The sequence below is a fragment of the Tinamus guttatus genome, unplaced genomic scaffold (genome assembly GCF_059628265.1).
Source record: "Tinamus guttatus ecotype Peru unplaced genomic scaffold, ASM5962826v1 Tinamus_guttatus_pri_ptg000314l, whole genome shotgun sequence".
NCBI lineage: Eukaryota > Metazoa > Chordata > Aves > Tinamiformes > Tinamidae > Tinamus > Tinamus guttatus.
The window spans coordinates 6,004,803-6,020,322 of NW_028288848.1; the positions used below are offsets into that span (position 1 = coordinate 6,004,803).

At 46.5% G+C, this 15,520-nt stretch overlaps 1 protein-coding gene across 5 annotated transcripts in view; it reads right to left on the reverse strand.

Annotated features, from left to right (window-relative positions):
* SUFU (SUFU negative regulator of hedgehog signaling) overlaps positions 1-15,520 on the reverse strand; it is an 85,230-nt gene that overhangs the window by 65,890 nt on the left and 3,820 nt on the right. For all 5 annotated transcript variants that reach the window (XM_088528664.1, XM_088528663.1, XM_088528665.1 and 2 more), the window contains exon 2: positions 12,061-12,195. In XM_088528664.1, the coding sequence (XP_088384790.1) occupies positions 12,061-12,195 (135 nt within the window). The remainder of the gene's footprint in view (positions 1-12,060; positions 12,196-15,520) is intronic.

Below are 15,520 nucleotides of genomic sequence, written 5' to 3' on the forward strand. Positions count from 1 at the left end.
AAAGGTTGCTTGAATGCACCTCTCAGTACAAAAGTCTCCTTTGAGAACTGTGGTGACATGCCAAGATGTGCCTATTTTCACGAAAATTCTTCACAGGAAGAACATCCCTGAAAAGCTTAGGAAGAAAACAGAAAAGTTATTGCAGTCAAAAAGCACCTGCTTACTCATGTGTTCTCACAGATTGCCTCCTGGTATTGACCAAAACATCAATTTTAAAGAAAAACACTTGGAAACATCTGACAAAACCACATGAGGGTTATCTGGACATCAGATGGTTCTCACATCAGAACCCTCGGCAGGAAATTCCATGGGTTCTCACAACCCTGAACCTGAGCTCAGAAAGGAAGCTTTACTGGAGCTGTTTGTATCTTGAATTAAGGGGAAGTTTCACATATAAATAGCAAAAACAAAAGTGCAAAAATACACGCTCAAAAATTTCTGTTAATGTGAAATTGGTGTCAGAAGCAAGTGACAAACAATGTTTTAGTCATCCATCTATGGCTATGCTTACAACTTGCTTAAAGATTTCTCTTGCAGTATGTCATATGAAATGTGTTTGCAATCAGACAAATAGAAAACCTTTAGAAAAAGAGGCACTTAAATTGTTTTAGAGATTTATTCCAACATCTGAAACCAAACACATGCAGAGGTACTTGTTCCACAGCGGTCTGGAGGCAGGGTTCTCAGTATTCTTATCTGCTCCATAGGATGCACTTAAGGAGGTCAGAGTAAAATTTATGAATATTTTGCTGATAGACAACAAGAGAATAGAACTTTACCTCACTGAGCTACTATTTAGCCTGTTATGTTTTTGTTGTGTTAAAACAGTTAGCCTGAATATAGAATGTTGATACATCACATGAAACATTTTTTTTCCCTAAACCTAATATTGGAAAAGGATCCTGCGAGACTGTGGAAATTGGCCCTGATCTGGAGACTTTGAGATGTCTCTTCCAAGTGAAGCAAACCCAGGAAGCATCATATGTAAACTTTTAGTGCCATCCTAGTTGTCAACACAGGCACTGTGTCGAAAACGGAACTGACAAGACCCACAGCAGATAATTCGTGAACATATCAGCAAACCCATTTTACACAAGTTTTTCCTGAACTCAGGTTCCTGCTCACTCCCATAATAAAACAGGTCCTGAACCTTGCTGTATCCAGCCCAAAACATTACAGTAAATCACTATTCACCATCATTTTCAGGTCACTTCAATGTGCTGGGCTGGAAATCAAGGCAATTCACAGGTTGTTTCATTTGAGGCTCATCTGTCCATTCCATGAAAGAACTTATCACATAGGAAATGCTTCTTTGCTCATGCTATAAATGCGTCAGAAAAACTGGAAAATTAATTCCACATTCTGCACAGCATGGACAAATACCAAAGAGGGGATATGACTAAAACACCAAAATATGAAACAGGAGACTGCATGATGTGTGTCACCCCTTACCTTGCAAAAACATGTCCTCACAACAGCCAGTAGAAGCCACCCCCAACCCGGATGCTCCAGCTGAGGTGTCCCCCGGAGCAGGCTCTCAAATAGCTCCTGCCAGCACGTGGCAAACGCAGTTATCAGCCTGAGCAAGGTCCTTCCTCTGAGAGCACTTGGCAAAGCGCAATCAGCCACATTGCAACAGCCTGGGGAGGCTGCAGTGAAGGGTTGCATCATTTTCACATCACTATAAAGACCTGGAAGGAATCGCTAGGACTAGAGTAAGGATGCACACTGGTGCACACTTGCAGTGAGAGGATAAAGGGATGAGGGAACCACCAAAAAGGAAGCTCTTGTAGTTTATTAATTGTTTAAACTATTCATGCTACATTTGAGAGCTATTTATACTTATTTCTGCAAGGCTTTCACTTGATCTGAGCTGCAGGTGATCCTGCAGCACAGCCTGCAATAACTACACCAGGAAAGACAGCTTTTCCCATCCATGTGGATCCCATTTCACCCCAGGACTGCATCCCCAGTTGTGATACTGTGATCTCTGCATAGACTACAAGGAATCCCACTTCACCTGGAAAGCGCAAAGGGCTTGGCAGCAATCTCACCAAACCACTGCATGAGAGAGGCGAAGCGAAGGGCCTGCCTGATGGAGAAGGACCACGCTACCATGTTCAGTAACATGGGAGCATGCAGAAGGAGCACCGACTTTCCCGGCAGTGTCTGCTGCCTCCTTCCTAGCTCACGTTGTGCCAAGTTGTGCAGCTGCTAGGAGGAACCCAGCCACAGAAGTGGCTTTAAAAGTCAGTATGGGAGGGCAAGAAGAATGAGAGAAAAACCCAAAGCAAGAAGCTACACTCAGGTGAGGATCAGGGTTCCAACAGGCTATGTAGTGCATTAACAGTGGTATTTTCTACTACTTACCTGCTAGCTAAAGAACATAAGTAAAATATACCACACAGGAAAACATGTTTGGGACTCTGATGCAATTATGCTCTCAGCAGTGCTGTGCCATAAACAAGCTTGAGACACAAAAGTTATTTAGGAGACCAAACTCCAACAGATTTCAACGGAGTTTGTGCACCCACGTATCGATACCTACATGATCTGGACATTAATCCCTGATCTTTTACTTCATTAGCTGTGGAAATCAAGGGAACACTTCCTTACCTGCTGAGCCACTAGCAGGTCTCACTTCATTACAAAGGGTACACTCAAAAACACACTCAGGAGCTCCACAAGAAATCTTAACCTATTAGGCAGGGAAGGAAAAGCCCTTGAAGTCCGAGCCATAAGCCTAGCAAGGGAAAAGAAACCCTTAGATCACTGCTGAAAGACTCCCAGTGGGCAACACAAAACAGCTGCATGGAAAAGTCAACTTCATTTTTATCTGCCTTTAGGTGATTACTTTTCAGGAGAAGTTTATCTATCCTTTGAAGGGTTAGAAGCTTTCAGAGGCAGGAATCGCAGGGTGATTTTCTGATTGCTGGAAATAAACACCTGGCCTGTGAAGGTTACCTGCCCTCCACCCTATGGGAAGATTTAAAAAAAAAAAAAAGTACAAAAAGCTCAAGCCTCTTGAAATCAAACAAAGGAGGAATGAAACCATCACTTCCTTCTCCCATTTCAGTGGCTCCAGGATTAGCCCTATAGGTTTTAATAAAGTCAGAAAAGCTTTGTCTCTTGGCCAAGCCACTTCAGCTACACACAGGGAGACCACAACATGGGCCGGTTCCTCTCAGAGGAGCAGTGAGATGTCGACTTAGAGCACGTTTCAGTACCTCTCTCTTTCTAATGCAGCTAAGCACCAGCACGCTCCTCTCGGCCTCACGATCACCGAAGGAGGAACGACCAAGCCCGTGAACCAGAGACCTGAGCGCACAACTCGCCGCGAGCGCCCTGCTGCCGGAGCTCCCCGTACATCAGCAAACACCGACTTCTTTGCTTTCTCAAAGCTTTCTCAAAGCAAAGAAGTTACTCTTCTGGGTAAAAAAGAAGCCAGGGCCCAGAGACGTATTATTTTTGCGTAATAAAGTTATACATATGGATTCAACTTAGCTAGGAAATGTCAACTCAGGATTTGTCTTCATGGGGAAATTTATTGCAACTAGTCTACCAGTATAATTATATTGCTGCAGCTCTACTGGTAAAAAAATCCCCTGTTGAGCCTTATTCATAACAACAGCCGCATTTATGGGTTATTTTTGTCGACTATGCCAAAAAAGGCCCCTGCTCCAGAAAGGCCACAACAATTCCCAGGGGAGGAGGGGGAAGGCGCTCTACCAGGGCAAATAAAGCAGGATGAAGAATAACAGGAGAGAAATAGCAGAGGAGTTCTCTGTAATAGTGTAGCTTTTGGTCAAACACACACAAAAGAGGACCGTAAAAAATCTACAGAGCACATCAGTTGTCTTTGCAGGCAAGGTATGTGCCAGGTTTATGCCACATCCTCGGGTGTGTGGCAGTCCCCTCAGCAGGGCAGTGCTCTGCTTCAGCACCTCCGTGTGCATCCTTGTGCTCCCACCTGGCACATTTCCCCAGCACGAGCTCTTCCCGTTGCTCCTTCACAGCCCAATTGCCCTGGGTACCCCGGAGAGAGCCCAGACCCTTCAAAACCAACTGGTGTTAAACAGGTTTCCAGCTTGCATCTTCTGGGATGAGCCACAGCCCACAAAGCAAATAGTTCCCTTGGCCAAGAGGGATTTCAAAACAATCGCCCCTGGCTTCGGCAGGGCGAGAACGGAGGGAGACAAAACAAAGAGCCATCTGTGCGCCCGTCCTGCCCTCGGTGCTCAGAGAGGTCCCCAAGAGGAGCAGCGTCCCCCTCCACCTCCTCCCACCGTTTACCCCCTGCAAAAACAGGCGGGTTGGTGCTCGGGTTTCTTGTTTTGTGTTCGCTTAGGGGTAATTGAGGGGGGGAGCCGTGGGTTTCTTTCTTCCCTTTTTGTTCTCAAGGGCTCCAAGGGGATCTTTCACTAAACCTCGGCTCTCTTTGTCAGGTGGGAGCCGTCCACCCCAGCAGCTTTGTCAGCTCCTCCTCGGAAAACCGCCTCCCGCAAGACAATCCCTTCCCTGTTCGCTGTCCCTGGAGGCAGAGGCGCCAGGAAGCAGCCGCCACCCCTTTGTCCAGGGACAGGAACGCCGTGTGAAAGGGAGACCACCAAAGATTTACAGCCTCCTTTTGTCAGCCTGGTGTCACTGCGGCCTCCAATGATTGGGGCTCGAGGTGGCAGTGGAGGCACCGGCCAGCTCAGCGAGTACCCGTAGGCTTGGCTGTTCCACAGAGGGATACGCTGGCAGGCTGTATTTGCAGATAAAACCTGGAATTGGCTGCCACTGCCCCGTCAGGGAACGAAGAGGCTCTCCTGGCACTGTGTTAGTCAGCAAGGCCTTTTCCCACTGCTGAGTCTGCACTGAGGAAAAAAAAAGGGGATTAGGCCTGAATAAGAGCATTCAGATGCATCTCTTCAAACATTCGTTTTGTTAGCATCATTATTCCAGCAACCAAAAGGGTGTTTAAAAAGAAAAAAAAAATCAACCACTCCGCCTTGATCTCACAGCTGGAGTGGCTACAGAGCTCAAAAAAGCTTTTACCTTCAAGTCCTATTGAAAAGATATATATATATATATATATATCTTTTATATATATATATATATATATATATATATATATATATAAATTAATTACTGCTTTTTGGAACATCCTGAACAAATCTGCAGGAAGCGGCAGGCTCTCTTGCTAGAAGACCCAGGCTCGGTCCCCGCAGCAGCAGCTCCCGGACGTGCACAAGGCCGCGTCCCTCAGCGCGAGCCGGGCGAGAGGGGGGAAGCCCTGGCGCAGGGCAGCTCCCTTGTCCCACGTCGAGCTCCCGCGCACGGCAGCTGCCGCCGATCAGGGAGCACCCCGCACCGGCACTGTGCCCCTTCCCGGCACGGCACCATCGGGCTCGTTGTACCAGGATGCGCGTACGGATGCGCTGCTGAACAGGGGGTTGGTTCTGCCTTCGGTAGCAAACTCACTTCCAACCTTCTTTGTATTGAAAACAGCCCTTCTTGTAAATTCAACTACTGTGCTGTAAAACTTACATGAATTTCCTTCAACACTGCAAAAAATCCCTCACAGGGTTTGAGCACGCCTTGGTCCCACAGCCCGCACAGATACACGCCGGCACAAAGAGGAGCTCTCCGTAGGTGGCCACGTCTTCCGTGTTATTAATGGCACTAACCAGCTCCAACAAATGGTGCTGGAAGCCATGTGTGCTCCGTGAGAGGGGCCGGGAGGGAAGGTTCCCCCATGGTGACCAGAGCTTCACGGGAGGTCTGAGCCCAGCGAGAAACACAGGCCCCAGCCGGCCCTGCCACATCACCTCAGCGATCTGAATGACGCTCTCAACGGGGCGCGCAAACAGGCAAGACACTCGCTTTAACTGGTAAACAAAGCACCCAGGATCACAGTCGTGCATGGGCTTCTTTAAAATGCCCCCAGAATTTTCAAGCGGTTGTTTCAAACAACCAAATCTTTCAAAGAGAGTGGTCCCCAACACATCACAGCCCTGCAAACCAGGCAGAGACAAGAGGCTGGATAGAACGGCAGAACTACAAGTGCTTCCACTAAGTAAGTTTCAGTAGAAGCACAACTATTTCTAGACACCTGAGAACCCACACAGCGGAGAGCCATTATGAGTTCTTAGAAAATGCTCAGTCCAGCCGGCATCTTTGGACACCAAAACACCCAGCCACAAGACATTAGCTTGTATGAAACCAGACTCGATGAGCCCTTGCAACTGATACTAGCCATCTCAAATGGAGGGATTCCCAAATAAGCCATCACTGAAAGGAAATACTTCTCATTGATCAGAGTGCACCCTAGTCCTGCAGCCTCTCCCTTCCACTCTGTCTCAGGAAAAAAAGAAAAGACTATCTGGAAAAATAAGCATTACCCTTGGGCTGATCTGCGATAGCTGGAAAGGAGAACTGTGAAGAAAGGAAGTTCAGAGCTTAGCACCCAGCTTGGACCCTCCTGCCTGCAGCCTCAGCCCTTCTAGCTCCTCTCTACGCTCGTGTTTGCAAGACGCCTTGTCACAGCACTTCCTTCTGCCGGAGCAGATCCTGCACCTCCAGCAAGGCAGCCCAGCAGAGGCATCTCCTTCAGCGCGCTGGTCGAAGCCCAGCTCCTATGTGAAGCCCTGGAGAATGGGGAGAAGCTGCTCGGAGCAATGCCAAGAGCCCAGACTTGGCTCTCACAGCTGCTCCCCACTGCAGTCACAGCTCACCAAAGCCTGACCCACGTGGAATCACTCTTGCTCAACTTGAAGACTCGACCCCAAAACTCGACCTCCCTTCCCTAGTCCACTTGTTACCAGTAGCCAGCCCTGACATGACAATGGCTGTTTGTTCTCAGAGCTAATTGCCCAGTGAGACAAGCTGAGGATGAGGAGAGGGTTTGCACCTCTAAGCCTCTGTTTAAGAAAGTCCTTGGGCTTGTCTGCTTGCAATACTCTTAAATCTCACATTTGGAGGAAACGTGGAAGCCACGAAAGCTGGAAAAGCCACCTTGGGATTTTCATAATTTTCCTGGAATTTTAGACTCAATTCCCAAACTAACCCGGCTGATCTTTCATCTCTACAAGGATATACTTCACTCTGTAAAGGCTGCTTCAAAATCTCACCCAAAATATCAGCCCACAACCACCACTACCCCTTTGTGATTTGGCCTCTTCTTAAAGGTCCTTCGCTTTATTGCATTTTCAAGATGACAGAAGGGCAGAGTCTATGCCCACCATTTTAGAAGGGGTCTCTGTCACCTTGGAGCTGGTGTAATATTTCAGCAGTGCTTTAGGCATGTCATTTATGATGCACTTAGAGACTTGTTAAATATCAAAATGCAAGGCTAAAATCTGGCAAGGAGGGCAGTGCGCTTCAACATTTATGAAAAGGTACAAAACTAGGAGAGCACTAAAATGACAGCTGTCAGCACCACTCCATCCTGCATGCACACAGGCTCAAAAGCAAAGCCAGCACGCACCCCGAAGGACAGAGCACCCGCTCCAACTTCCAGGCTGTTTTCCAAATACTCTTTTCAACCTCCTTTCACGATCAGAAAAAGCCTTCCAGAAAACATGAACCCCTCTGCCAGCCTCGCATTTGTTACCTGATCCAGTTTTGTGCTCCTTTTTCTTCCTCCCGCTCTAACGAGCATCCTTGTCCCTTTACAAGTCTGGTCTTTGAGGGGATCCATGCAGGCAGGCAGAAGGCAAGCTGGACTGGGGATCTCCAAAGGCTCGTGCCACCCTCACCCTTAATAGGGAGGCACCACCCAGGGAGAGCACGTTATCCCGGCACGCAGCGTGCCCATTCCATCCAAACGGAAAGGAGCCCAAATCAACAGGGCCACAGCAGGCTGGGACTGCTGCCTCTCCACGGGGCTCCCTGCATCCACACAGAGACGGCTCCAAACTGCTCAGCTCCATGCAAGTGATGCTGCACTTGGGCTCTCAGCAAGCTGCCAGGAAAACCCTCATCGATAGGAGGTTTGTGAAACCCCATTACTGGCATTTACATGAAAAGCTAAACATCAAAACATATTTGGAGGATTTCTTCTTCTCAGGATGAGGAAAGGTCTCAGAGGAAAATCTTACTTTAAACTAGAAGTAATTTAGATTTCGTTTTCTATGCTAACTCTGAATTACTGCCTTGCAATTTTGATACAAATAAATCTATTCAAGGTTCTGAGAGATTTTGGTTTCATGGGGCTCATTTTCCAGGTACTTTTAAAATTGTTGACAAGAAGGGCAAGAACTTGTTGAACTACAGGAATAATTAACCGGAGATCCGGCCTTGGCCTCGCTGCGAACCAGAGCTAGCAGCCAACCTGGTGGACAACGTATCACTTGAGCTGCCTGGACAGCCCTGCGAGCCCCGTGCCAGCACGGGGCCGGGGCCAGAGCACGTTGTGGCACTGCGAGAGCTGAAGCTGCACTTGGAGTTTCCCCGAGTTCAGCTACAATTGCAGAGGCTGCTTCCCTGGGATGCGGAGTCCGGAGGTGCCACCAGGCTTGGAAACAGCAGGATCAGGTGCCTTCACCTTGACTCTGCAAAAGGCACTCGGGCATCTGAGCACGAAGCTGCAGTTGCCAGCTGAGGACAGTCATAGCCTGACCCTGCCGTCTGCTTTCAGAGAGTTAAAAAGTTAAAAGTGAATGAGAAAAACTTGCAAGTGTGGCAGGATTTCTGCTGCCACTCCAGTTGTGCAGCACACTCGACTGGAGGGACGTACTGCCATGCAGGCAGCCTGGCACGAAACCCCACCAAGAGCCTGCGGCTCCCCCGCGCTGTCATGACGTCAAGATTTAGGATTTTTAGAGCACTCAGCCCAGCACAGCTGGTGTCACGGTTGCCATTATACCATGAAACACTGAGTGCTTCTAAATGAAAAAGGTTTCCCCGTTTGAAATCCTTAGATTTCTTCCATGCTATTCTGTAGACTCTTAAAAAACAGACCTGTTTTGTAAGCAGAGCATAGCTGATATTTAAGCAGAGCAGGAAATAGTGCTGTTTTAACTGAAAATAAATCTGTCAACAAGGAGGCACAGGGAGAGCTCCACTTCAGACTTTTCAGGTTCTTATTAAAAATATAAATTAAAATCAACTTTTTGACATTACTTGCTACATCTGTTTGCTATTCCATTATAAATAAAAATATAAGGGCCCCCTATTCAGCTTTGGTCAACTCAAAAACCCCTCAAAAAGTCCTTTTCATTTCACACTGCCTTATAATTGGCCCAAATTACACTGTGGCACCAGAAGAGGCCTGAGAGAGATAAGTTACGCATTTCCCAAAGTCAACTAGGGAGATTTCAAAGGCCTTTGGCAATACACTACTTTTCCTTTCCTAAAAAAACAAAAGCTGGCAGGGTTATGGAGACACATCCCCATTGTACAAACCTTGCAGACTGCCACGAGCAGGTCCAGCTTGGCACTGTTTGCAGTCTGCACTCACAGTCCTTTTTTGAGAGGAAAAAGATACAACCCCAGATGCCAGTTCAATGAGACTGTGGTTTTAGAGGAAAGTTTCCAGAGATTCAGACAACTTTGCTGTCACCCCATGCTCCTGCCAGCCATCTCATGGCATGTGTTACCTGTGAGGGCAGAATCCCCAAGTCCTTCAAGAGGCATAGATTGATAGCTAATTCTTAATCAGAGGTTTTATTAAAGTGCCTGTCAGAGAACAAGAGCTTCTGAAAGCGCAGAATAAGCACTGCATTTGCTCACTGCACGCACAGGGCCAACCTGGCCATGTGCAGTTCACAGAAAGGAACGTTTTGAAAACACGAAGCACTGGTAGGTGCTGGGGTCCTTCCATCTCTCTCCTGGGTCTGCTGCTAGTGCTCACGTAGTGAATGAGAATTGCAGGTTCAATGCTTAGGAGAGGTGTAGGCTTTGACAGCCTTACCATATGCATAGTAAGGCTATTCACAGTAAAGAAAGCCAGCTCCAGCTTTCTCAACAGCACATGTAATATTATATTTTGTAGCCGCGAGGACAAAGCTAAAATAAAGACAATGCAGGGCGCAGACAGCTGAACTTCGCAGGGCAAGTGACACAGGGACTCCCTGCTCTGGAGCCCAGGAACAATGTTCCAGCCCACACAGAGAACAGACATGCACACACAAACGGGGCACAGAAATCACTCTGACAGCTCCGAGCAGCCCTGTGCTCAACAGGTTTCTGCCAAGCCTGCAGAGACACGCAGCACCCGGCTCACTGCCCCCACGAGCGCCCGCTGCAGCGCGGTGCATCCACGGCCGAGGCCTGGCGAGGAGCAGGCAGGGTGCTCAGGGCCCTCCGGACCTCCCGGCGTCTGGAGAGGGCTTGGCCGCCCCTTCCTTCTGCAGGCCTAGGAAGCTGCCTGTGGCTGGAGCTTTTGTTTAACTCCTGTGAATTGTAACCAGCAAAGGGCTGCTGATTATGAATTACCAGACTGAAGCATTTAACTGTACAAAGATGGGTCTCATCCCAGGAAGATTTTTCCAGACTGTGATACTCCATCCATGTGATATTTTCACCCCTTCTCCAGCTTTCTGCTACAGAATCAAAGCAGTATTTGAAAAGAGCAGACTGAGTTTAAGAAGCCAGAGTCTGTGCAGCAATCAGGGACAAAGAGGCTACGTCCTTACCTGTTTACTTCTTCACTCATAAAAATGTATAAAGTTCCCCCCTACCCTTGGTGTCTTCAGAAGACCCCCATGCCCACTCCGTATTCTTTCCCAAAATCACCAGAGACCAAGCAAAAAAAGCCTCATCTTGAGAGTCTCAGCCTGATAAACCTCCAAAAAGGGAAGGTCAGCAGAATGCTTTCTCACCACAAAACCCACTCCCAGCAAAATAAAGCAGCCAAACACAGATGACCCAATCCTGTCAGCTTCTGATTTTAGGTGGCAAAGATGAAAGCTCTGATTCATGGAAAACAGAGACATCATGTGTGAAGACCTGTGCGTCCAGGACTGGGTCTCTTGTACAGACAAGGGAAGGAAGCCTTTAAATTAATTTTTCGTTGACCTCTCTTTTCGTTTACCTCTCTCTCTTACCTTTGTCTTGGGCTCCAGCAATTAGTGAACAAGATTTGTTGGTCAAACCCTCAACACGGATCTCAGCAACACTAGGGTTCTGTAAAGACTCTCAAAATGGATATTCTTCTAAAAAAACAGTTCTGTACCCACAGACAGGAGCAGCTGTCTTAAAGACACAGGTAAGGTTATAAAAGCTTCCTGACCATTGCTGCTGTGAGAAAAGCATGCAGATGAAAAACTGCTGGCTGAAATTTAACCAAGACAAACAAAAGGGGGAGAGCTCAGATGAAGAAATTGGGGGATTCCATTCATCAGAGATATTTATCCTACAACTGTGCAACAGTGCAGGACAGTTTCACTAAGTTAAGAGCTAAAGAACAGCAAAACTGGAAACTTTTTCAATTTCTCCCTAGTTAAAAGGCTGTGCTCGCAGCCCCAAGATCATGACAGCTTGGCTACTGCAGCTCACTTAACATAAAGTTAAGGGGCAAGGTCAGTAGAGGACATACAAGAGTAAGATCAGCCCATACTGCTTGCCTGATGTGATACGAAACACCTGCTAAAAACTGCCCATACTACCAAGCTAAGATTATCACTTAATCACTGGAGAGAACAGAGGCAACCAATTATTTTCTGCTCTTGTACTATAGACTGGCATCTTACACAGCAGCCACTGAGACGGCAGCCCCCTCACTGACATTGCTGTGCCAGCAGCAGAAGTGCCTGTACAGCAGTTTCCCACAGAAAGGCATTAACATGCACAAGGAGGGGTCAGGATTTAATCATATAACCATAACAGACTAACAGGAGCAGGGAGAGGAAAGGCAATGTACTGCATTGAAAGCAGACCCTACCTCTGAAGGGGAGGACAGAGTAATTCTTCTGCATGCAAAAAGCACACACCATCCTATAGCAAGACCAGGACTACAGTATTCAGAGCAGAGAGGCAACGGATCAAACAACAACAACAGCAGAACAGAGTTTTACCTAAAAGCCTAAATTCAATGAAAAAACAGCACACACCAAACTCTCATGAGAAACTTACTCATGTACTCTGTTGTCTCCATACAAGTCACTTAACCCAAAGCTGACATAGTGCCAGTGCTCAGGAACATTCAGCGCGGGGTTCCCCAGGTTCCTGTACATGCTCACGTAGTCCAGAGGATCAGGTCCTCCCAGCCTGCACCAAAAGAAGAAAAAGTTTTACATAAGTTAGCTAGAAGAAGCAACCACAGACGCCACAATGGGCTGTACAAAGACCTGCTTTAAATCATAGCCAGTGACAGAAATGAAATGGGCACATTCAAGTTATCTTTAAAAAAAATGAAGAGAAAGGTTGGGTTAAGTCCAGAGAGCTTCAAGAATAGGAAAGCAAAGTACATATGTGCAACATACCAAGATGTTTTTAATAGTAAAGCATGAAAAAACCTCTGGAAAATCATATTAAAGTTTTCACAAAACAAGGAAAATTGTACCAGTGAAGAGTGATAGCTGTATCTGCACTGCAAGCTTAATTCAGGCCACAAGAATATACCTCAACTTAATGGAAAAAAAAACAAAAACAAAAACAAAACAAAAAAAAAACACAACAACACAAAAGCACACAAAACAAAACCCTGTTACTCCTTAAAGCAAAATCTGGAGTAGATAAGCTTTGATAGAGTAATCTGTACTTCTGAATATAAGCTCAGCGGTTAAAACAGTGGAGGAGAAAGTATCAATTCAGAAAAAGTTAGCGGCAAAACTTGTAAAATACACTAGCTGCATCAATCAAGAACAAGTAAGACATGTAATTGCCACCTCTGCTTCAATATTAAAATGGCTACACAAAAGAATATCACTTAAAAGTCAATGCAGCACAGTCAGCAGACTAGATTAAATCACCCAAATTATCAGAAATTCATCTCATTACAGGACAAGGTGAAACTCGGTGGCACTAATGGAGATAGTGCAAAAACACTCATTCTGCAACTCCTTGGAGCCACATCTGGCTGTGCAGAGGCAGGTAAATTCCCCTCTGAATGGAGACACTACACACTGTTTTGCTTACTGTTTGCCCTGTCAATCATAAAATAAACAGGATAGAAACAAGCAAGGAGAGACAAGACACCAAACCACGTACCACAAGTGTTTACGGAATAGCATGAGCAGCTGTTTAACTGTTTCCTGTCTGCAACTCATTTTTTTCAATCACGTAAAATACTTCCAAATGCCCCCAAAAAGGAGAATCCAAGCTAGTATGACCCTCCTTCATTCAAGCCACTTATTATACATTAGCTCCCCTCATCAGCATCAGCTGCTTGGACCCTGGCCCCATCACTCGCAGGTTTCAGGACACACCTCCACTTCCCACACTGGCCCCGGGGCTCGGTGCAACATCATTCCATGCTCCGAAACTGCTCCACAAAGACAGCAAAGTGCCTTATTCTTTTTCTCCACAATTAAAGTACCATTGGCCTCGTATATGACAGTAGGAGGTTTGGGAAGAAGCTTGCAAGCATTCAGTCCCTTGTCAGGCTGCCTTGCTCCAGGTCTCAGGGGAATGTTTGTGCTCTGCAATTGGGTTTAGATCTTGCCTTAGCAAGGAAGCTTGGGGCAATCAACCAGTAAAACGTAGCTACAGTCCCTCTCCAAGTCAGCACCCTTCATAAAGTCCCACTCGGCAAGACAGGATCCCTGACAAGGCTTTCAGCCCTCAGTCTGTAACCTGGCTGCTGGTGGCACAGCTAGAGTTGCACCATGAGCTTCAGAAAAAGAGGTAGTCAACACAGAAGAGATTTACCCCTCACCTTGCACACTTATTTCTAGATCAGATGCACTGAGCACAGCAATCGTGAGGCTCATTTGCAGAGACAGAGCTGGGATGTCAGCAATGCAGGGCAGAGGCAGCCAGGCTGCTCTTCCAGTTCTGCACAGGCCTCAGCGGAGCTGCAGTGCCTAAACATCTTCATCACAAGGTTTCCTCTTCTTTCCAAAAAGGGCTGAGAAACTATTAAGCAGTTTCCTACTCAGAGTGTTACACTATACAAAATCCTCTATCTACTCTTCACCACCCCTCTGAAGTCTCTTATTCAGCAAAATAAAGTTCATCTGTCTCATGAATAGCTGCAGAACCACCATGGAGTTTATATTTAGGAAGCTGGAACAGGAAGGAGATCTTAATAAGGATTATTTTACAGTCAGGGCACTTATCTTCTGTGCAGCATCTTGAGAGGGACAAGAGGAAAAAGAGCACAACTGAGCACAGCGTATTCCTACCCAAAGCCTAAGGAGGCTAACAGAGCAAGGAACGTGTTTAGGGTCTACACCAGCAAGAAGAAACACAACCAAACTGGTCAAGTAATTAATCTAAAAGGATCTAAGGCTGCCTATAAAATGCAAGATGGACATTTTCCAATGACATGATCAATATATTACTTTTATATTACTTTTACCAAACCACCTCCAATTAGTAGAGACAATTCACAAGAGAAATGACAAAACCACAGAACAACAAAAACAACATAAATTCCCAACTGTTTCTAAAAATCTACAAAATAATATACCAGCTTTTTATATTAAAAGGGTTTTATGAAACAATAACAGCAGATCAGCTTGGAAAGCCTGCAGGCACTCTCAGCGAGTGCACTGCCTCCCTTTTATTACTGTAGGGGAAAACAAAAACAACAACAAAAAGCAGTAGAGTTATTCAAAATGAGTGACATTCCTTAAAGCAGCTTCCGTTCCCTTAGTCATATAAGACCTTCACAGGGCTCTAAGCCAGCTCTGGTTTTCCAGCTGCTCAGTCAAGATGTAGCTGAGGATACCCCAGCAGGAGGGAGAACAGAAGCATCCTGAGCAGTAAAGACAGTTCACCTAGACAAGGATTAAGGTGTAGGCATGCAAATATATATAACCTTTAGGTTCCCATAAAACAAGAGCAATCTTGCTGTGTAAAATGTAAACTGGAAAACAAGCACAGAGGGCACAGTTTGGGCCCTGGGATGGAAGAGAGTTCAATCGCTGTAGCAACCTGCAAAAAACCCTTTCTCCTCAGTCATTTCTTGAAACACTTAGGAAAAGAAAGCATAGTCCCATCTGATGCTCTCTATTTCCACCTGCATTTCACTCCTCCCCCATCACCAGGTTGCACCAGAGACTAAGATCTCTGCAGAAAATGTGTGGCCAGGTGGTTGCATTCAGAGTGGTGGCACTGACTGGCCAGCTCTCAGACTCCACATGGCAATAACTTCCAGCACAAGAATGGGGATAGGGCCAGATGGAAGTGATTCCAGCCAGGCACAGGGGCTGTGTAGAGCTGCCCTATACCTTGCACGCACACAGAGTGCTCCTTTCCCTCCAAAGGACTGAGGGCCTCCAGGACATCTCCCTACATAGTATTTGCTGAAGGAAAACTGTACAGGAAACTGTTATCAGTTTATTTGCCCCTGCCTCTGGCTTTAGAGCTCCTTTCTGTGCAGGACAGAAAAGGAGCAATGCAAACACCCGAATTCCCCATAGGCAGA